Raw genomic sequence first — 17,457 nt, forward strand, 5'->3', positions numbered from 1 at the left:
GCAAACGTAATTATCTGTTCACAGGTACATGCACATGCTGCAGCACGTGTACCGCTCGAAGAACTTCACGAAGCCGAACCAGTACATCAAGTGCTTCCACAACCCCGAACGGGTGGTCACCCTGCACAACCACTTCCCCTTAGCCTGTTTGGGCGCGGGCTGCACCAGCTACCCTATCGAGACCGAGGACGCGCAGCTGCAGCATTACCGAGCGGACTGCGTGAAGTCGTTGAAGAAGACCTGCGTCGAGTACAGGGAGAACAGCGTGTTGGACACGACGATATGGCGGTACAGGGACCAGCTGATCGACAGGGTCACCAGGACCCTGGAGGCTCTGGGCTTCTTCAGGCCCAGCTAGCCCCAGGCAGGGCGCTCCGTTCCGAACGTTCCTCCATTTCCGCTTCCCGCGTTGCTCCACGGCTTGCCCGCTCCTCGAGATCCCGCGGGACGAGGCTGCTCGTCGACGACGGCCCCCTCGCTCTAGCTCGCTTCCGCTTATTTCGTTCCGCTCTTCGACGAAGAGCCGGCGAGGACGAAGCTTTCCGGCGACGAATTCGCCCAAAACCTCGGCGAACGGCGCGACGCCGCCGGCCGAACGGGATCTTCTAACAAGAGAAAAGATCGATTTCGAAAGAGCTCATTGATCGTTGGGCAACCTGCTGGAAACGCCGGGGAAACGCTGCGTCATCCAGAGGTGCAAGAATTTAATGAGTAGTCTCGTTTCAAAACTTCCCAGCTCGCGGACGAACCGGATGATGAAATTAGCTAAACAGCCGCTGCCGGTTTATCCTCGTTCTCGATAACCGTGATCGATGCTGCAGCGATCGCTGGATCAACGACTGCAGATGTTCGTTGACTATGGGACAAATTGCGTCCTCTAGGAGGCCGGTTAGCTCGTCGCGATGTCCTATTTTCCTCGCGCCTTCGAGGCTGCTCTTTGCCTTCGGGACTCTCGCGTCCTAAAATTCCTTGGGCCAGCAGGTTGCGGCCAATCGGAGCACCCGCTGCGTCCGAGACGATGACTCAATTTTCTAGAATTCGTTTTCTAGAGTTCCAAACTCGCTGGAGAGTCGTCGCGAGCGATCGAGGTCTCCTCGAGATCGGGACCAGCGAACGCGACGTTTCAGCAGCGTCGCGGCTCGTCGCGAGGAGGATCGGCGCGCGCGCGCGGCGTCCCGCGAAAAAGCGCGAGCGGTCCTCTCCGGCTCGGCACAAAGAATCGAAAGCGTGGGTATCGGGTGTCCGCGACGATTCCCCGGGCTTGCGCAACGCCATTGCGGTCGAGATTTTGCGAAACGAGGCGCGCACGGTTTGCCAATCGGCCGGGCCGCCGGATCGGCAGGAGAGCCCGCGAGGATCGTCCTTGCTATATTTAGCACCGGCCCGAACTTGTGCAAGCGCAATGTGCACGTTGCCCCGAGAGATTCGCGCCGGTTCCCGACCGATCGTGCGGCACGAATCCGCGGAACAGTTCCGCAAGAGCTGCTCGAAAAATCCTTGTCAACCGAGTTCCAGGTAACTGTACCGCGGCAAGGATCGTTCTAATCGATTCGTAGATTCAGTCCAGCCGTTCCGATCGTCCTAGAACGATCCGGGTCGATTGCCGCGCTCTATTTTTCCTGTTCCATTCGACAGAGAATGACGAGAGAAAAGATCATCGCTTTTTGATAATTAATTATCGGGCTGCGAATTTTATGCGTTCGCGGGACAAAATGAGTGGCCGAAATATGAAATTATAAGAAGACGTAAGAAGATGTTAATAATATTGCGACGTTATAGTGAATTCTCCTTAATTTTTATTCAGCTTGTAAACAAAAATGAACAATTTGGAAGGAGATAGAAATAGTAGAGCCTTGGAATGGAAATGGAAATGGATTGTTGTGGAAAAATAGATTAAAATAAAATTTATATAAACAAGGTAGATTATAAAAGAAAGATTAATCGATCCTCGCGGCACGTTTTCATAGTCGGCGATTGTCAACGATTTTAAAGACAAGGTTTAAAGGTTTTTTAAAAGCAAGGCTTAAATAATTGTGTCTCTTCTTCCTAAATTGTCCATTTTTTTTAGTACAATCTGAGCGTTGATTAGGCAGAATTTACTGTGGTTACAGGGTTGAACGCGATTTACGGTTCTAGTTCTATTTTTCCTGTTCCATTCAGCAGAAAATGATCGAAAAAGGTCACGAGGTTTCTGTTCCCTTATAAACACATTCCAGAATTTTTTCAAAACTTTCGATCGCGAAACCGATTTTTAAAAAATCAAAATACATTTAAATCGCCGATTTTATATCGAAATAGCAAAGTGACCACTTTAATGTTACAAGATTACAGAAAATTTATATTTGTCGAATATCACGTTGTTGGAAATCGCGTTGCACGAGAAATCGTGTTACAGTCGATTCTACCAAATTGTCCCTCAGCTTGGAAACAAAAATGGTCGATTTGAAAAGAGGAGACACGAATATTCCACGCTGCTCATTTTTATAGTCATCGATAGTCAACAATTATAAAAGCGAGTCTCAAGCCTCGAATAAGTCGTATTCCTCAGTCGTATCTCCTCTTCGCAAATTGTTCATTTTTCTGCGCGATCTGAGCGCATAAGAAGAAATAAGGAGAAATTATTATAAAAATCGACCACGAGCACGCATTTATGGAAGCGCGATGATACCGTTTAATCGAAGCTATCCTGTAGCATTAGTCGGACTTATCCTTTCCGGAAGAGCAGCGCTCGCAGTGTACCGTGTCGGCTGCTTTCCTCGGTTGCTTTTTTTAATCTTATCGGAAGATAACGGAGAGGAAAGATGACTGGATTCTCGGTGGCAAACCCGGTAGGATGTCGCATGAAGCTCGCCGCCGTCTCGTGGACTTCGGACCGCCTTGAGAATTCGATCGAGAAGACTGAAATCGAAACGTTCTCCCCCCGCGTTCGCGAGTCAATATTGGAGTTTTCTAAATATTGTACCATCCAGGTTAATTATCGAGATATTGTTTGCCGAGGCCGGCGTACACCTGGCTGGTTACGGCAGTGTTTGCCGCAAACACGCGCTGTTTGGACTGCGAATCACTCCGTTCGTCGCTAATATTCTCTACACGTTTGCCGAGGATTTATAGTACCGATAATCCGTCGAAATCCAGCTAACGCGATTATCTCCAATTTGGCGGGACCGGATGGAACGTGGAAGGCGGGAGCGTTTGAGCGCGGACTCCGTGGAAGTCGGACGCGTAGATTGAACATGTGTGCCTTTTCGGACTGTCCACAGTCCACAGTCAAGCGAACGATGTTTTTTTTCACGAACGAGGCGGCCTTAATGTAGCAATACTTAGAAATCTGCGGGATCGTTGCTAAACGATACAGAGGATGGCTCAAAACTAGCGTAACAAACGACAATACGATTCCGAAGCTCGATGCCAGCGGAGAAGTCCACTCTAATTGTAAAACCACCGCGTCGTTTGTGAACCCGCGGATTAACGTTGCATAAAGTAATAATTGGTGTTTCGCAACATGCGTTATTTTTATATTTAACTTTTACCAGAGCCGTGTCTCCTGGAAAAAGTAACTTCGGCTGCAACTGCAGTAAATTCTCCCCGATTGGCGCTCGGATTGTGCACGAAATTGGACGATTTGGGAAGAGGAGACACGATTGTTCGAGCCTCGCTGCTCGTTTTTATAGAGTTGCCGATTGTCAAGAATTATAAAAATGAGGTACATGGCTTAAATAATTGTGTCTCTTCTTCCCAAATTGTCCATTTTTGCGTACAATTTGTGCGTCAATTCGGGAGGATTTACTGTGATTACAGGGTTGAACGCGATTTACGGTTCTAGCTCTATTTTTCCTGTTCCATTCAACAGAAAATTATCTAAAAAATCATGAGGCTCCTGTCCTCTTAGATACACATTCGAGAATTTTTCCAGAATTTTCGATCGCAAAACCGATTTTTAAAAGGTCAATATACGTTTAAATTGCCGATTTTATGCTGAAATAGCGAAGCGACCACTTTTATGTTACAAGATTACAACAAATTTTACGTCGTATCACATTGTTGTAAATCGCGTTGTACGAGAAATCGTGTTACAGTCGATACTCCCGAATTGTCTCTCGGCTTGGAAACAAAAATGGACAACTAGAAAAGAGGAGACACGATTATTCGAGCTGCTTATTTTTATAATCACCGATTGTCAACAATTATAAAAGCCAGGCGCAATGCTCGAGCAATCGTGTCTCTTCTTCCGAAATTTCCCGTATTCCCACATTTTTGTGCACAATCCGAGCGTGAATCGGTGAGAATTGACTGTATTCGGCGGTGCCGAAATCAAAATAGTATTTCTTTTCGGGATTTGTTTCGCTATCGATAGAAAATCATATACTAAGTAATAATTATTGTTAGAACAGAAGTTCGCGTAGTACATATATGGATGCTTCTAGATCGGAATAGAATGTTCCGTCCTCCGAAAACGATGCTGCATCACGTAACAATCGTAAACGGATCGATAAATGTCTTTCGCATATTTCTGCCATTGATCACATTTTATGTCAATGTTCGATTTGATCCCTTCGAATGCCGCATCGATGTATGTACACATATTATTGGCACGTGCGTGTGTGAACCGAACAAAAATTCTTCTTCTTCTTCATTAATCGCGCGATTCATTCGGCTCGCGAGTAATCGACGTAGGGAGCGGCTCGAGTTTTGTTCGCGCGTTATCGCGCGACGACGGATTTTGCGGTTGACGAAGTGTCGTTGACAATCGTGGGGAGCTGTCGCTTGTTTCCGGCAGTGACTCGGGGTCGGGGTGGCGGACAGCGTCGAAGTAATCGGTAATCTGTGGTCGCACTGGAAGGAGCTGATATATTATAAAGCTGACCAAAGATTAATACAATATATACTGCGCCCTCCGTCGCCACGTTCGCTCAGTCGCCGCTTCACCGTGCGCAAATTTTATGATCAGGCTGCGGATCTTCGTGCGAGATAAAATTTTATTCTGTTATTAAATTAAGTTAATTACTAATTAAATTATTATTGAATATTTAAATAAATTTATGTATGTTATCATTCAATTATTATTCAATTATTATTCAATTATCATTCAATTATTATTCAATTGTCATTCAATTATCGTTCAATTATTATTCAATTATCATTCAATTATTATTCAATTGTCATTCAATTAATATTCAATTATCATTCAATTATTATTCAATTGTCATTCAATTATCATTCAATTATTATTCAATTATCATTCAATTATTATTCAATTGTCATTCAATTAATATTCAATTATCATTCAATTATTATTCAATTATTCTTGAATTATTATTCAATTATATCACGATCGATTATATGAGCCGTTTATTTTGAAAGTGGCATAAGTCACTTTACCGTAATGAAAAGTGGTGATTTTTTAATGTTTGTACGAAATTATTTATACTGAGAACAATATCAGTATCCTGAGATAACAAATACATGTAAATCTTCTCGAAAGTTAGCATCCATATTTTTAAACGTGTTAAAACGCAAACCCTTAAATATATCGACTTAAAAACAAAGTGACTTATGCCACTTTCAAAATAAACGGCTCATATTATCGATTATATCTCGAGCCGAATAGAAATTTCTTTCGCTTTTTTCAATAACCGCGTCGATTTGATAATAATACATAAATGATCTTAAATCGTTTGAAATTTCCACGATCTGTATTTTTATTGTAAATGCACGAAATCCGCAGTCCAGCTGTAACTATAGTCGCTTAGTCGGTCCATAAAATTACGGTTATCACGTTCGCTATCAGCGTCGCTAGCGTACGCTTCCATTTATTTATCGTTACATTTATCATTGTTATATTTATCGTATTTATCATATTTATCGTATTAATCATATTAAATACACATAAACGCACTTCCATAAAATATAATAAAAATATCGCCAGAGAGAAGCCATAAATTTTCCAGACATCATGATGCTGTGTCTTACAATTTCAAATAATAACTTCAAATTTCACTTGTATTCACAAAATTCGTTTGACGTTCCTTAAGTAAATTATAAAATGGCGGTCGTCGCGCATTTGCGGCGCCGGTAGCGAGCGTGTGAAACGCGCGAAATGCCTTCGACGTTTAAACGATTGCTCGAAACGATTGCATGCGATATTCCAATGATCACGCGACGCAAAAATGTCGGATGTGTTTCACCGTCGCCTCGACGCGTGGACCGTCTACGTTCTCCAAAATGGCGGCCCGGAGTCTACGGCCGGCAGCAAGCGCGCACGCCTCCCGCGGAACGCGGCCCGAAAATCCCACGGCGACTCGCGAGCCGTTGCGAAAGCTTCTTGTTCCAGGGATGCACGAGTCGGGCCGATTAATTTCGGTCACGTGTGCCGTGAACGACGCGAAATAAATCGCGCCGATGCGTACGGGCTGCGAAAAGCTATGCGCTCGGGACCCTCAGGAATTCCGTCGAGCCTCCGCCATATTTTCTTCATCGATCGGTCGACGCGCCGTCGACGCAGCGAATCTCGCGATTCTGTCCGCGAGAGAAATGCTTGGCTGAATGAATTCTCCGACGAAAGATTTTTGTCTAATTATTTCGTTTCGGTGGAATAATATCGGGTCGCTCGGAAAGTTCCGTCGTCCGTTGAACAAATTTTGTTTTCTATAGATGTCAACCCTTTGCGCTCGAGGCTATTTTCGACTGCAAAACGAACACATTTGTTTCAGCATTAACATTTTATTTTGTATGACATTCATATTAATTTTTATATTATATAATATTTATATTAATTTTTATGTAACATTTACATTTGTATCAACATTTTATTTTGTTTTGTATGTATTTAACGTTACGTTTGTTTACATTTGGTACGATTGTTTTTATCTGATGTTTTTGTATGAAATTGAACGGGTATACGCTTGAGGAAGATTTCTATTATTTGACAATTTATCGAATACGGATAAATTTAACGATGCGAAAATTCTTTTGAAAATGCTGCAGCCATTTTTAGCGTCGCCTCAGAGCCGTCGCTCGAGTGCGAAGGGTTGAAAGAACACTTGGTTCATGTATTTTGCCAATGAAAAGCAGCTTGAGATTTCGAAGCTGTCTGAAAAATGTTGAAAAGTTTCTTTCTCTTTTTTTATGTTATATATATTTATATTATAAATATATATTATATATTATATATTATATATTATATATTATATATCATATATTATATATTATATATTATATATTATATATTATATATTATATATTATATATTATATATTATATATTATATATTATATATTATATATTATATATTATATATTATATATTATATATTATATATTATATATTATATATTATATATTTTACATTATACATTATATATTATATATTATATATTTTACATTATACATTATATATTATATATTATATATTAGTATATATATAAAGTATATATATATTATAAAATATTTATAATATAATATAAATATATACTATTTATATTATAAATATTCAAAGTTCGTGTGCGATTTTCTCGCGAAGAACGAAGCTTTCCGAACGACTCAGTGCAATATTGCAAACGATAGTCGATCGATGCCACGAAACGAAGAAAACGTTTCAGTTTCAAGCGAAAGGAGAAACTGTAGGAAATGAAATCTGAAATTCACCGTTTTGAAAACTCGTTCGCCACCATTTTTAGAAAACTATGCAAAGTGTGAAAACGCTGTGAATGCAAATCACGATAAAATTTCTCCCTAATTTGCGCTGAGATCGCGCACAGAAATGGATAATTTGGGAAAGCCTTGCGGCTCGTTTTTATAGTCGCCGATTGCCAAGAATTATAATAAACAAGCCTCAAGGTTCGAATAATCGCATCTCCTATTCCTGAATTGTCCATTTTCGTGCGCAATCTGAGCGCGAATCCGGGAGAAATACTTGCAAAAAGACGGCTGAAGTGCTAAAAATTGGACCGCGAGTTTCAACGCAATAAAGATAAACTATAATAATAATATAATAATAAAACTTAAACGCTGGAAATATTCGAAGAATTTTTAAGGAACGCCTACGTACTATTTACAAAGCTCTAAAATGGTCGAAAAAAGTGCACGATGCCTACACGACACGCGCTCTTTGAAATCTCGGAGATTAGTATTTAGTATAAAAATCCGCGGTCCAACAATGATTCGTCGAAGCGAAGTAGCATCGCAAAGTAGCATCGTAGCATCCGCAAATCGATTGAAATTCTTACATCGATCGGCACTTAGATTCTTTGCTGAGAGTCTCGTACGGAGATTCGCTGAACTTTCTTCAAGGGAATCCTCTGAATATGGATAGCATCGTAGCCGGTGCAATTAGTATTTGCTCGGCGTGACTGGGCCCTCGATTAATTGAAATTGCAAATACGTAATTTGCGTGAACGCGCGTCGACTCTTCGGGGCACGGAATTTCAGACAATAAAATAGTCCCGAGTCGCGCGGACATTTTATCTCATTCAAAGTTAAACGAACTCGGCGTATTTTTATTAACGCTAGATTTACGATTCATTAGATTTACTAGATTAATTTTTACAATTACCGATTATTCGTACCGAAAAAGACACATTTACGAGTTATTTATTCAATTTACACGGCGAATGTCGCAACAACGCTTGGTAAAAATCAGATAAATAAATGTCTCTATCGTTACTTTTATAAACTAATACAGCTTTTATAAAATAAAACAGCTGTTTTTCGTGCTCCGTAAATCTAGTGTTAACCGAAAGACGCATAGTATAAAAACCTAAAGAAAATAATAACAATTCAGTTCGTTGAAACCGTTGCAATATTTCGAAAATTATTTCTAAAAATGTCCCAGCACGCGATAACCTTTTAGGTACGGCTGAATTCTGCGCGAGGCTATCTCTCTGGACGGCAGAGTCTGATGTGTACTGTACAGAGTCTGATACTGTATATACAGGGTGTCCCAAAAATGTCTCGCAGTCCGACAGTGGCGGGTTCCTCGGGCCATTTGAAGCAACTTTTTCCTTTACGAAAATTTTCTCCGAGGCACCGTTAACGAGTTATTAACGAAAAACAGTGACCAATGAGAGGCGAGCTCAGCTGGCGCGAGGCGATCGAGCCAATGAGCGGAACTGGACTTCGTGCGCTGGTTGGCTGGGCCGCCTCGCGTCAGCCGTACTCGATTCTTATTGGTCACTGTTTTTCGTTAATAACTCGTTAACGGTGCCTCGGAGAACATTTTTGTAAAGGAAGAAGTTGTTTCAAATGATCCGAGGAACCCGCCATTTCCGGATTGCGAGACATTTTTCGGACACCCTGTAGACTGTTGTAAATCGATGTGAAGACAAAAAAAGTGTGAAACAATGCATATGAAGACGATTATTTGATTCAAACGATGAGCGAGTGAGCTACTAGAGCAAGCCACTATAGTGGCGCGTCGTCCAGAGAGATGACATCCGCGAAAGCCACTATAGCGGCGTGTCGTTCTAAAAGATGATATCCGCGGAAGCCACTATAGTGGCGCGTCGTGCCTAAAAGGTTAAAATTACCGCGTATTAAAAAGATGGGCGATTTTAAATCCCGTGTCCCGAAGACTCGACGCGCGCGAGGCCTCCGAGCGTCGCGCCGGCTCCAGGTTTCGTTTCGCGGCATTTGCCCGGCCGATTAGGACGCGGTCTCGAGCGGCGAACGAAAGTGCATCCGTGGAACGACTCGAGCTTTCCTCCGCGTCTCTCCGTTCTTTTTTTGGCGCATGGTGAACCTCGATCGCTTTCTACGCGATCCGATCGATCCTTCCGCTCGGCGGTCGCGGAAGCACCGTTTTTCTTTCCTTGCGTAGGTGAGAGCGCGATTGACGTTCCACCATGACGGCGTTAATCAATTAATTAATTAAACGTAGCTAAACGTTAAGTAGCGAAGCTGGCCGTGAGCGAGGCTGAACTCGAACCGAGAGAACCAGCGAACGCGCCGGCGAACTTATTCTAGATCTATTTTATCGTGGAATATTTATGCTCACATAGTGGTCTTTTTCTGCGCTCTATCGATCGGTTAGGTTCTATTGTTAGGCGACATATAGCAGCGCGAGCGCGCGCGCGCGCGTATCATTGTTCTGGCGGACCGGTTTCAATGATCAGACTGATGACGATATTCCTGTCGAAAACGAACGTTTCAATGTTTACACGCTCGGTTTCGCTTTCCTCGCTTGGGAACGCTCTCGCGCGATGCGCGCGTTTCCTGGCGCGTTTCGGGGCCCGACGGTCGCGTGGAGGGACCGTTTGCGGGGACCGGAATGTGTATTTTTCCTTCTTTCTTTTTTCTTTCTTTCTTTCGGGCGAAACCGAACGTCGAAAGTGCCTAAATCATTGGGCGCGAGCCGCGCCTCTCGACTCCGTCGACGATCGACCTTTCGTTTTACATGTAAATATACTGAAGAAGTCGGTTGGTATATTAATAAACTATTACGAGAGATACCTTTGTCTCTTTTATCTGCTTTCACATTCCTCCTCTCGTCATTTGTTCTTGCGAGCGACGCGCGAGCCCACCGCGCGCCCAGCTGTTGCGGATCTTTATACGAATTCCTGCTTTAACGCATTATTTTACGAGCGGACCGCGGATTTTTATGCGAACTGAACATTTCACCCGGATTCATTGCTAGATACGTGGACGTTTTTTTCGTTACTTAATTGCTTTGTTTCGTCGGAAACGGTGCGGTAGATTTTTAATTATATATAGTATATTAGTAATATTATATAAATATATTGTTAATATATTAGTGTATATTTATGTAATATATTAATAATTTTATATAAATGTATTATTAATGTATTATAATATAATTATGTAATATTATTAATACATTATATATTATTAATATAAATATATTTATATAATATTATTATATAATATAATGTTATTAATAAAACAAACTATAGAAATTTATGCATTTATGACAAAAACGAGTAGATTAGTACAAAACAGTGAAAAATATATTCAAAGAGTTAAAAAATTTATTATTATTAATATATTATAATATATTTATATAATATTATTAATATATTATATATATATTATTAATATAAAAATCTTATAATATATTTATATAATATTATTAATATATTATATATATATTATTAATATAAAAATCTTATAATATATTTATATAATATTAATATATTACATATTATTCATATAAATATATTATAATACATTAATAACAATACATTTTTTAATTCTTTGAATGTGTTTTCCACTGTTTCGTACTAATCTACTCGTTTCCGTCATAAATGCATAAATTTCTATAGTTTGTTTATCGCATCTGAAGTGAAGGAAAACTGTCTTTGATTATCTGAAATTTATGGTGAAATAAAATATTTATTTTTGTTAATATACACATTTTTGTATATTTTAAAATGTATGTACCGCAAACGCATAAAAATTTGCAGTGAAATTATTATTAGATTCAAGAAACAGGTAAGTAATGATCTTATTTAATACAAAAGTAAGGCAGTAACGCGTTTTTTTTGCTATCATTGAAATGAATTTCAAATGGAAATATAAAATTGAAGAAACAAATATTATATTATATTATTATATTATGATACAATCGTCTGCTCAAAAATTAATGCAATTTGTCGCAAAATACAGCTGATCCTTTGACGCATCGAACAATATGCAATATACAATATTATAATTATAATGTTAATAATATATTAATAATATTGTATTAATAATAATATTAATAATAATTATAATATTATATATACAATATTATATACAATATACAGTATTGCCACGGTTATAGCTAATTAGATGTTTTGAAAACGAGCTGCTCCACGGGCACCGAAACACTAGCGCCGCATAGCGGTGAACGCCCGAATTAATTCTCCGCAATATGCGGAATGCATCGTCGTCGAAAAACATTAATAATCGCGTAATTAGAGCATGAAATAGTAAACCAAAGGCTCCGAATTACTCAGGAGAGTCTAGTGCGTCGATATCGCATAACATAAACAGATAATAACAATGCGAAATATTATTAATAGCTTTTCAAAGTTTCATTAACTGTTATGTTAATTAATTAAATACTGCAACGTTGGCATCCGGTTTCTTTATATGATATCGGTTCAGAAAACTTTTCTCAATAGTTCTGTACGTTCGGTTGCCTTTTTGTGCACTAATTATGCCATAATTAATGTTTTCCGGCGACACCGCATTCTGCATTATACGAGATGCATTAATTTGCATTTTACGATTTAGTTCGGGCGTTTGCCGCTACGCGGTGATAGTGAGTCATGATCTAGGAACGAGCGTTTTTTAAAGAAATTGTGAAGCACTGTTTCAAAATTAACATTTCTGGTCTCGACTTGTTAATAATGATTCCGTGCATCGATCCTATGTGTAAGATTGTTATAATTACCGCTATTTACGGTTTTTCAAAAAATAGTCCTTGCATGCACCATGAAACAATATCACCGAATAGAATATACGATGAATTACAACAATTTAAGGTTATGTTTACGTAAACAAATATTTTGAGAATATTTCATGAATTCGTATCGCACAGAAGCAGTTTATTTGTTATTGCAAATATGGGGTATGCGTGATTCTTATTGCTGTTCCCATATGGTAAAATGTAAATTCCAGCATGAATCATAAGCCCCTGAAGATATAAAACAGCGCCAATACACATAGTGGTAAAATGCTCAAACTGTTCGTCAAAGTTACCGACTGATCTGATCTGTCGGTAATTTTCAAACCTCAAGATTATCTCCTTGCGGTAATTTGTCTACAGTTTTAGCGTTTTGTCACTACGTGTAATGGCGCTGTTTTGACATTTTCATGGGATTTACACTGTCGCGCCATCTTTAGCACAGTCGATGTTACCATTGTCGATAATTTAGGCGAACAGTTTGAGACTTTTGTCACTGGAAGAATTGATGCTATTCGAACGTTTGAAAGCAACAGATAATTCGTGTCAGATTTTACATTGCACCTTATGGATAAGGCGGCACGAATCATTTGCTGTCTATTTTATTTTTTATTATTTCAATATTAAAGCATAAAACTGAAATTTTTTAATAATTAATTAATTACAATTTAGATACGTGAAAAATTTGTGTAAGTACATTGCTAGTGATTTCTTCTAGAATTTCCAATCACAAAAATAATGGATCTTTGATAGAATTTTAAATATGAACTTTAAATTGAAATAAATTTATTGGAAATTCAAATTATAATGAATTTCTTTAAATGGAAATTTAAATAGAAATTTAAAATTTTAATAGATTTTTAATGGAGGTTAAAATTTTAAAATACTTTTAATAGGAACTTAAATAGAAATCTTAAATCGTAATAGACTTTTAATAGAAATTTCAATTAATTTAAAATTGGGTAATCACGAAAAATCACTAAATCATGATCTCAAACTCGCGCAAAAATTTTAAGCGTTATTATTCCGAATCGATGTATTACATAACGATCGATTACATTACGAGTGTCTTCTCGTAGGAATTTTCGACTGCTTGCATTAATACTAGTTTAAGAAATTTAATTTTTTTGATAATCTCTAGACGATATTGAAGGAAAAATCGCTATGAATCGATGATCACAATATTTAAAATAATTCGTCCATACATAATACCAAGGCTTCGAATGTAAACATAAACAAAAACAAAACGTGAACATTACAAATGCTCATTTGTTCAATTTCAGACCTCAACGCATGAAACGAAAGAAAAATTTATATAATTATATAATATTATATAATAATTGTGGCAATCGATTCACGGCAATTTTTCCTTCAATATCATCTGAAGGTCATCATGTAGCAGGTCGTTGAATTCGTCTCGACATCGTCTACAATACTATGCAGTTGAAATTTGTTCTTAAATTTAAACAATTGTAATTTTTTGTCGTTTAAATACTGATTAACTTCGATAGGAAACATGTTTTTGTCAGACTATGGGAAGGGATTGAAAAATCGTGGGGACTAAGTGACTCACCCTGTACATGTATAAGGAAATTTGGAAGAAAATTCGATTTTTTTAAAAAGATTTTAATACATGTCTGATATATAATAATATTTGTATATTGTGATAATAATATTTACAGTGTCCATTTCCCCCTCTCTCTCACTCTTTATTTCTCTCTTTCTCTCTTTATTTTTCTTTCTTCTTATTTCTCTCTCTCTCTTTATTTCTCTTTCAATTTATTTCTCTCTCTCTTTATTTCTCTTTCTCTTTATTTCTCTCTGTTTCTTTTTCTTAACTTTTCTCTCTCTCTTTATTTTTCTTTCTTCTTATTTCTCTTTCTTTCTTTCTTTTTCTTTACTTTTCTTTCTCTCTTTATTTTTCTTTCTTCTTATTTCTCTCTCTCTCATTATTTCTCTTTCAATTTATTTCTCTCTCTTTCTCTTTATTTCTCTTCCTCTCTCTTTATTTCTCTCCCTTTCTTTTTCTTTACTTCTCTGACCCTTTATTTTTCTTTCTCTTCATTTCTCTCCCCCTCTTTTTTTATTTCTTTTTCTTTCTATCTCTCCCACTGATAATTCAGCTAATTATGGAGACGCAGCGCTTGGAGAAACCAAGGAATAGACGTGTTTATTTTCCACAGCCGAGGGACGCGGCGCGGGCAGAGAGGCCCGTGCAGACCAACCGCGGATAAGAAACCAGTAGTTTTCGGTCCGTCGTAGGTGGACCACCGGCAAATGCTCGGCTCGGAATGAAATTTCGCCAGTGGCAGAGTCGGGATAATTTTGGAACACTCATCTCGGACGAAACACGGCTGTGTTTCACGTATCCGTGGCAGTTTCGCGTCGAGAATGGTTTCTCGCACGTCGCCGTCGCGACGTCAAATCTGACGAGTCGGTATATATTCGTCCTTAAAAAACGCTGAACCGATCCCGGAAACGAATTCCAACGATTCCAACGATCGCCTCCGGCCGCGGAAAACTCCACGGCGACGAGCGAAATATTAATAATCAGCCATGAAATCGATGGCGGCGCGACCGAACGTGAAAACTGTACGCGCCTCGCGCTCGTTCGCTTCGACAAGAGGGAATGTTTTTTAGAGAACTTTCAAGATGCGTCGGTTAAGTGATCGAGTGTAGAGAGAATTGGAGGGGGGAAGAAAAGGTGCATGGAGTGGCCGGGAAAAGAAATTTAAGGCTCGGCGGTTCGGACCGGAAACCAGGATGCCGCGGCCACGACCGGAAGCGTTCGATCTAATGGTGGAGGCCGAGAAACCGTCTAAGTGCATCAGGTTCCTCCGGTTCCTCTGGAAATTCTTCAGATGCGTTTTCTCCCACGTGTTCCTGATCTCGCTGGTCGTGTTGTACTGCGTCATCGGCGCCTATGCGTTCGAAGCGCTCGAGGCGGCGCACGAGAAAGAGGTCCACACTTTTTAACATCGCACGCTGCGCCATGAATAATTATTACGATCTTTTCTCTTTGTTTTTCTTTTGTAATTTTATTTATTCGATGTCGCATCTGATTGATAGCAGTTAATGGGTTAAGAATTGAAACTGATAAGTTAAGTTAAGCACATTCTGATAGAATGTCTAGTGTACAACGATGTCAGAGAAGAAGTAAAAATGTCCAATATCCAACTGCAAACAAACAGCAAAAGTTGTGTCATACTTAGAAGAAATCAAATTGTTTAACGAAATTATGTGGTGACTTGAGAAGTCGAGGTTAAGAAAATAATATAAAAATGTAAATATATATATTTATTCTAATGTATTGTTTCGCATATATATGCGAGACATTTTTGAGATACCCTGTATATATACACCGCGAGACATTTTTGAGACACCCTGTATATATACACCGCGAGACATTTTTGAGACACCCTGTATATGTACATAGCGAGACATTTTTGAGACACCCTGTATATATACACCGCGAGAGATTTTTGAGACACCCTGTACATATACCTGTTATATACAGAGTGTCTCAGCTAAAGGAAACCACCTACAGTGCTGTGAATAATTATAAATTCGAAGAAACTTTTGCATTTTTACTGATATTTAAACGAAAACCAAAAAAGAAGTACACTAAACAGCAAAATTAACGCATCGCTAATTTTTTGCCGAAATATTGTCAATCTTTGAACAGCTGTAACTACGTTAGAAGCTATTTTTTTTATTATTTCTAATATAGAAATATACAATTGTAAAGTTTTTGCTCAAATATCACTAAAATTGTAAAAATCAATCCGAGTCTATAATTATTATATAATTATTCACTATATCAATAGAGTATGCAACCATAAATTATGAAAAGAATTGCAACTCGTTTCAGACTGACAGTTCAATAACAACTTTGCAAAACGATTTTATTCGATGTTAATCAATCAGTGCTGCTTTCCATGTTGCAGAAGCACGTTATGTCAAGATAGCGGACAGGGAAGAATGCATAATTTTGTATCAAAAGCTATGTCCCAAAATTCTGTATTCCAAAAGCAATTCGCGATCTGAAAATGGGAGGTTCCTGAGGTCATTTGAAGTAACTTTTTCCTTAGCGAAAATGCAATCCGCGGCTTTGTTTATGAGCTATGAACGAAATACACTGACCAATGAGAGGCGAGCTCGGCTAGCGCGTGACGGCCGAGCCAACGAGGGCACTAAGCCCATTTCCTCTCATTGACTAGGCCGCCTCGCGCCGGTTGATCTCGCGTCTCATTGGTCACCGTTTTTCGTTAATAATTTGTAAACGAAGCCGCGGATTGCATTTTCGCTAAGGAAAAAGTTACTTCAAATGACCTCAGGATTACATAACATTTATGAAACATACAAAAATCAATAATAAATAGCCGACATATTATACCTCAGGAACCCCTCATTTCTAGATTGAGAGACATTTTTGGGATATCCTGTATAAAAGCGCGTGAAATGTTACGTCTTTTCTTAATCCCTTGCACTATAACATCGTGTCCAACTCGTCGACCTCGACGATTTCGAACAGAATTTACCGTTCATCTATTTTAAAACGAAATAAGATTTAATTTTTATCTCTTATCAATACTCTGATCAATACTAGAGTTAGTGCAAACACACAATAAGTATACATTTTCTTACCGTTGTAAGAATTTATTGACGACAAAGAAGTTGAAATTAGTGTTAAAGTTAAAAGGAAGTCGTAGGTCAAGGGATTAAAGGACTTGTTAGTTTAAGATACAAGTCGTTTTAACTCCTTTGGTAGTAGCAGGTATACGTCAATCGTTGGTAATATTAGAATTAATAAACATTTGTTGCAAGTAAAAATATTATTATAATTATAAAATTGAAAATAAAAATGAAAATAAAAATATTATTATAAACTGCACCTATAAAATTTATTTTTGGAGATGGATCCATTACACATGGATTTTTTTATTATTCGCATATTATATAATTGTCACTTATTTATTTCGGTTTCATTTTGTAATCTACAGAGTGCATGTTTCACTTCATAATCTCGAACATAGGAATGCGTAATTGAAGCAA

The 17,457-nt window shown here is 38.6% G+C and overlaps 2 protein-coding genes across 3 annotated transcripts in view; both read left to right on the plus strand.

Moving 5' to 3' along the window:
- The window catches only part of LOC117222048 (uncharacterized), a 63,559-nt gene extending 53,115 nt beyond the window's left edge, over nucleotides 1-10,444 (plus strand). For both annotated transcript variants that reach the window (XM_033473512.2, XM_076520525.1), the window contains exon 3: nucleotides 25-10,444. In XM_033473512.2, the coding sequence (XP_033329403.1) occupies nucleotides 25-358 (334 nt within the window). In that variant the 3' untranslated portion in view covers nucleotides 359-10,444. The remainder of the gene's footprint in view (nucleotides 1-24) is intronic.
- A 4,218-nt stretch (nucleotides 10,445-14,662) lies between these two features.
- galene (potassium two pore domain channel subfamily K member galene) overlaps nucleotides 14,663-17,457 on the plus strand; it is a 38,596-nt gene continuing 35,801 nt past the window's right edge. The window contains exon 1 of the mRNA XM_033473632.2: nucleotides 14,663-15,363. Coding sequence (XP_033329523.2) covers nucleotides 15,166-15,363 — 198 coding nt within the window. The 5' untranslated portion in view covers nucleotides 14,663-15,165. The remainder of the gene's footprint in view (nucleotides 15,364-17,457) is intronic.

This window comes from Megalopta genalis, chromosome 3 (genome assembly GCF_051020955.1).
Source record: "Megalopta genalis isolate 19385.01 chromosome 3, iyMegGena1_principal, whole genome shotgun sequence".
NCBI lineage: Eukaryota > Metazoa > Arthropoda > Insecta > Hymenoptera > Halictidae > Megalopta > Megalopta genalis.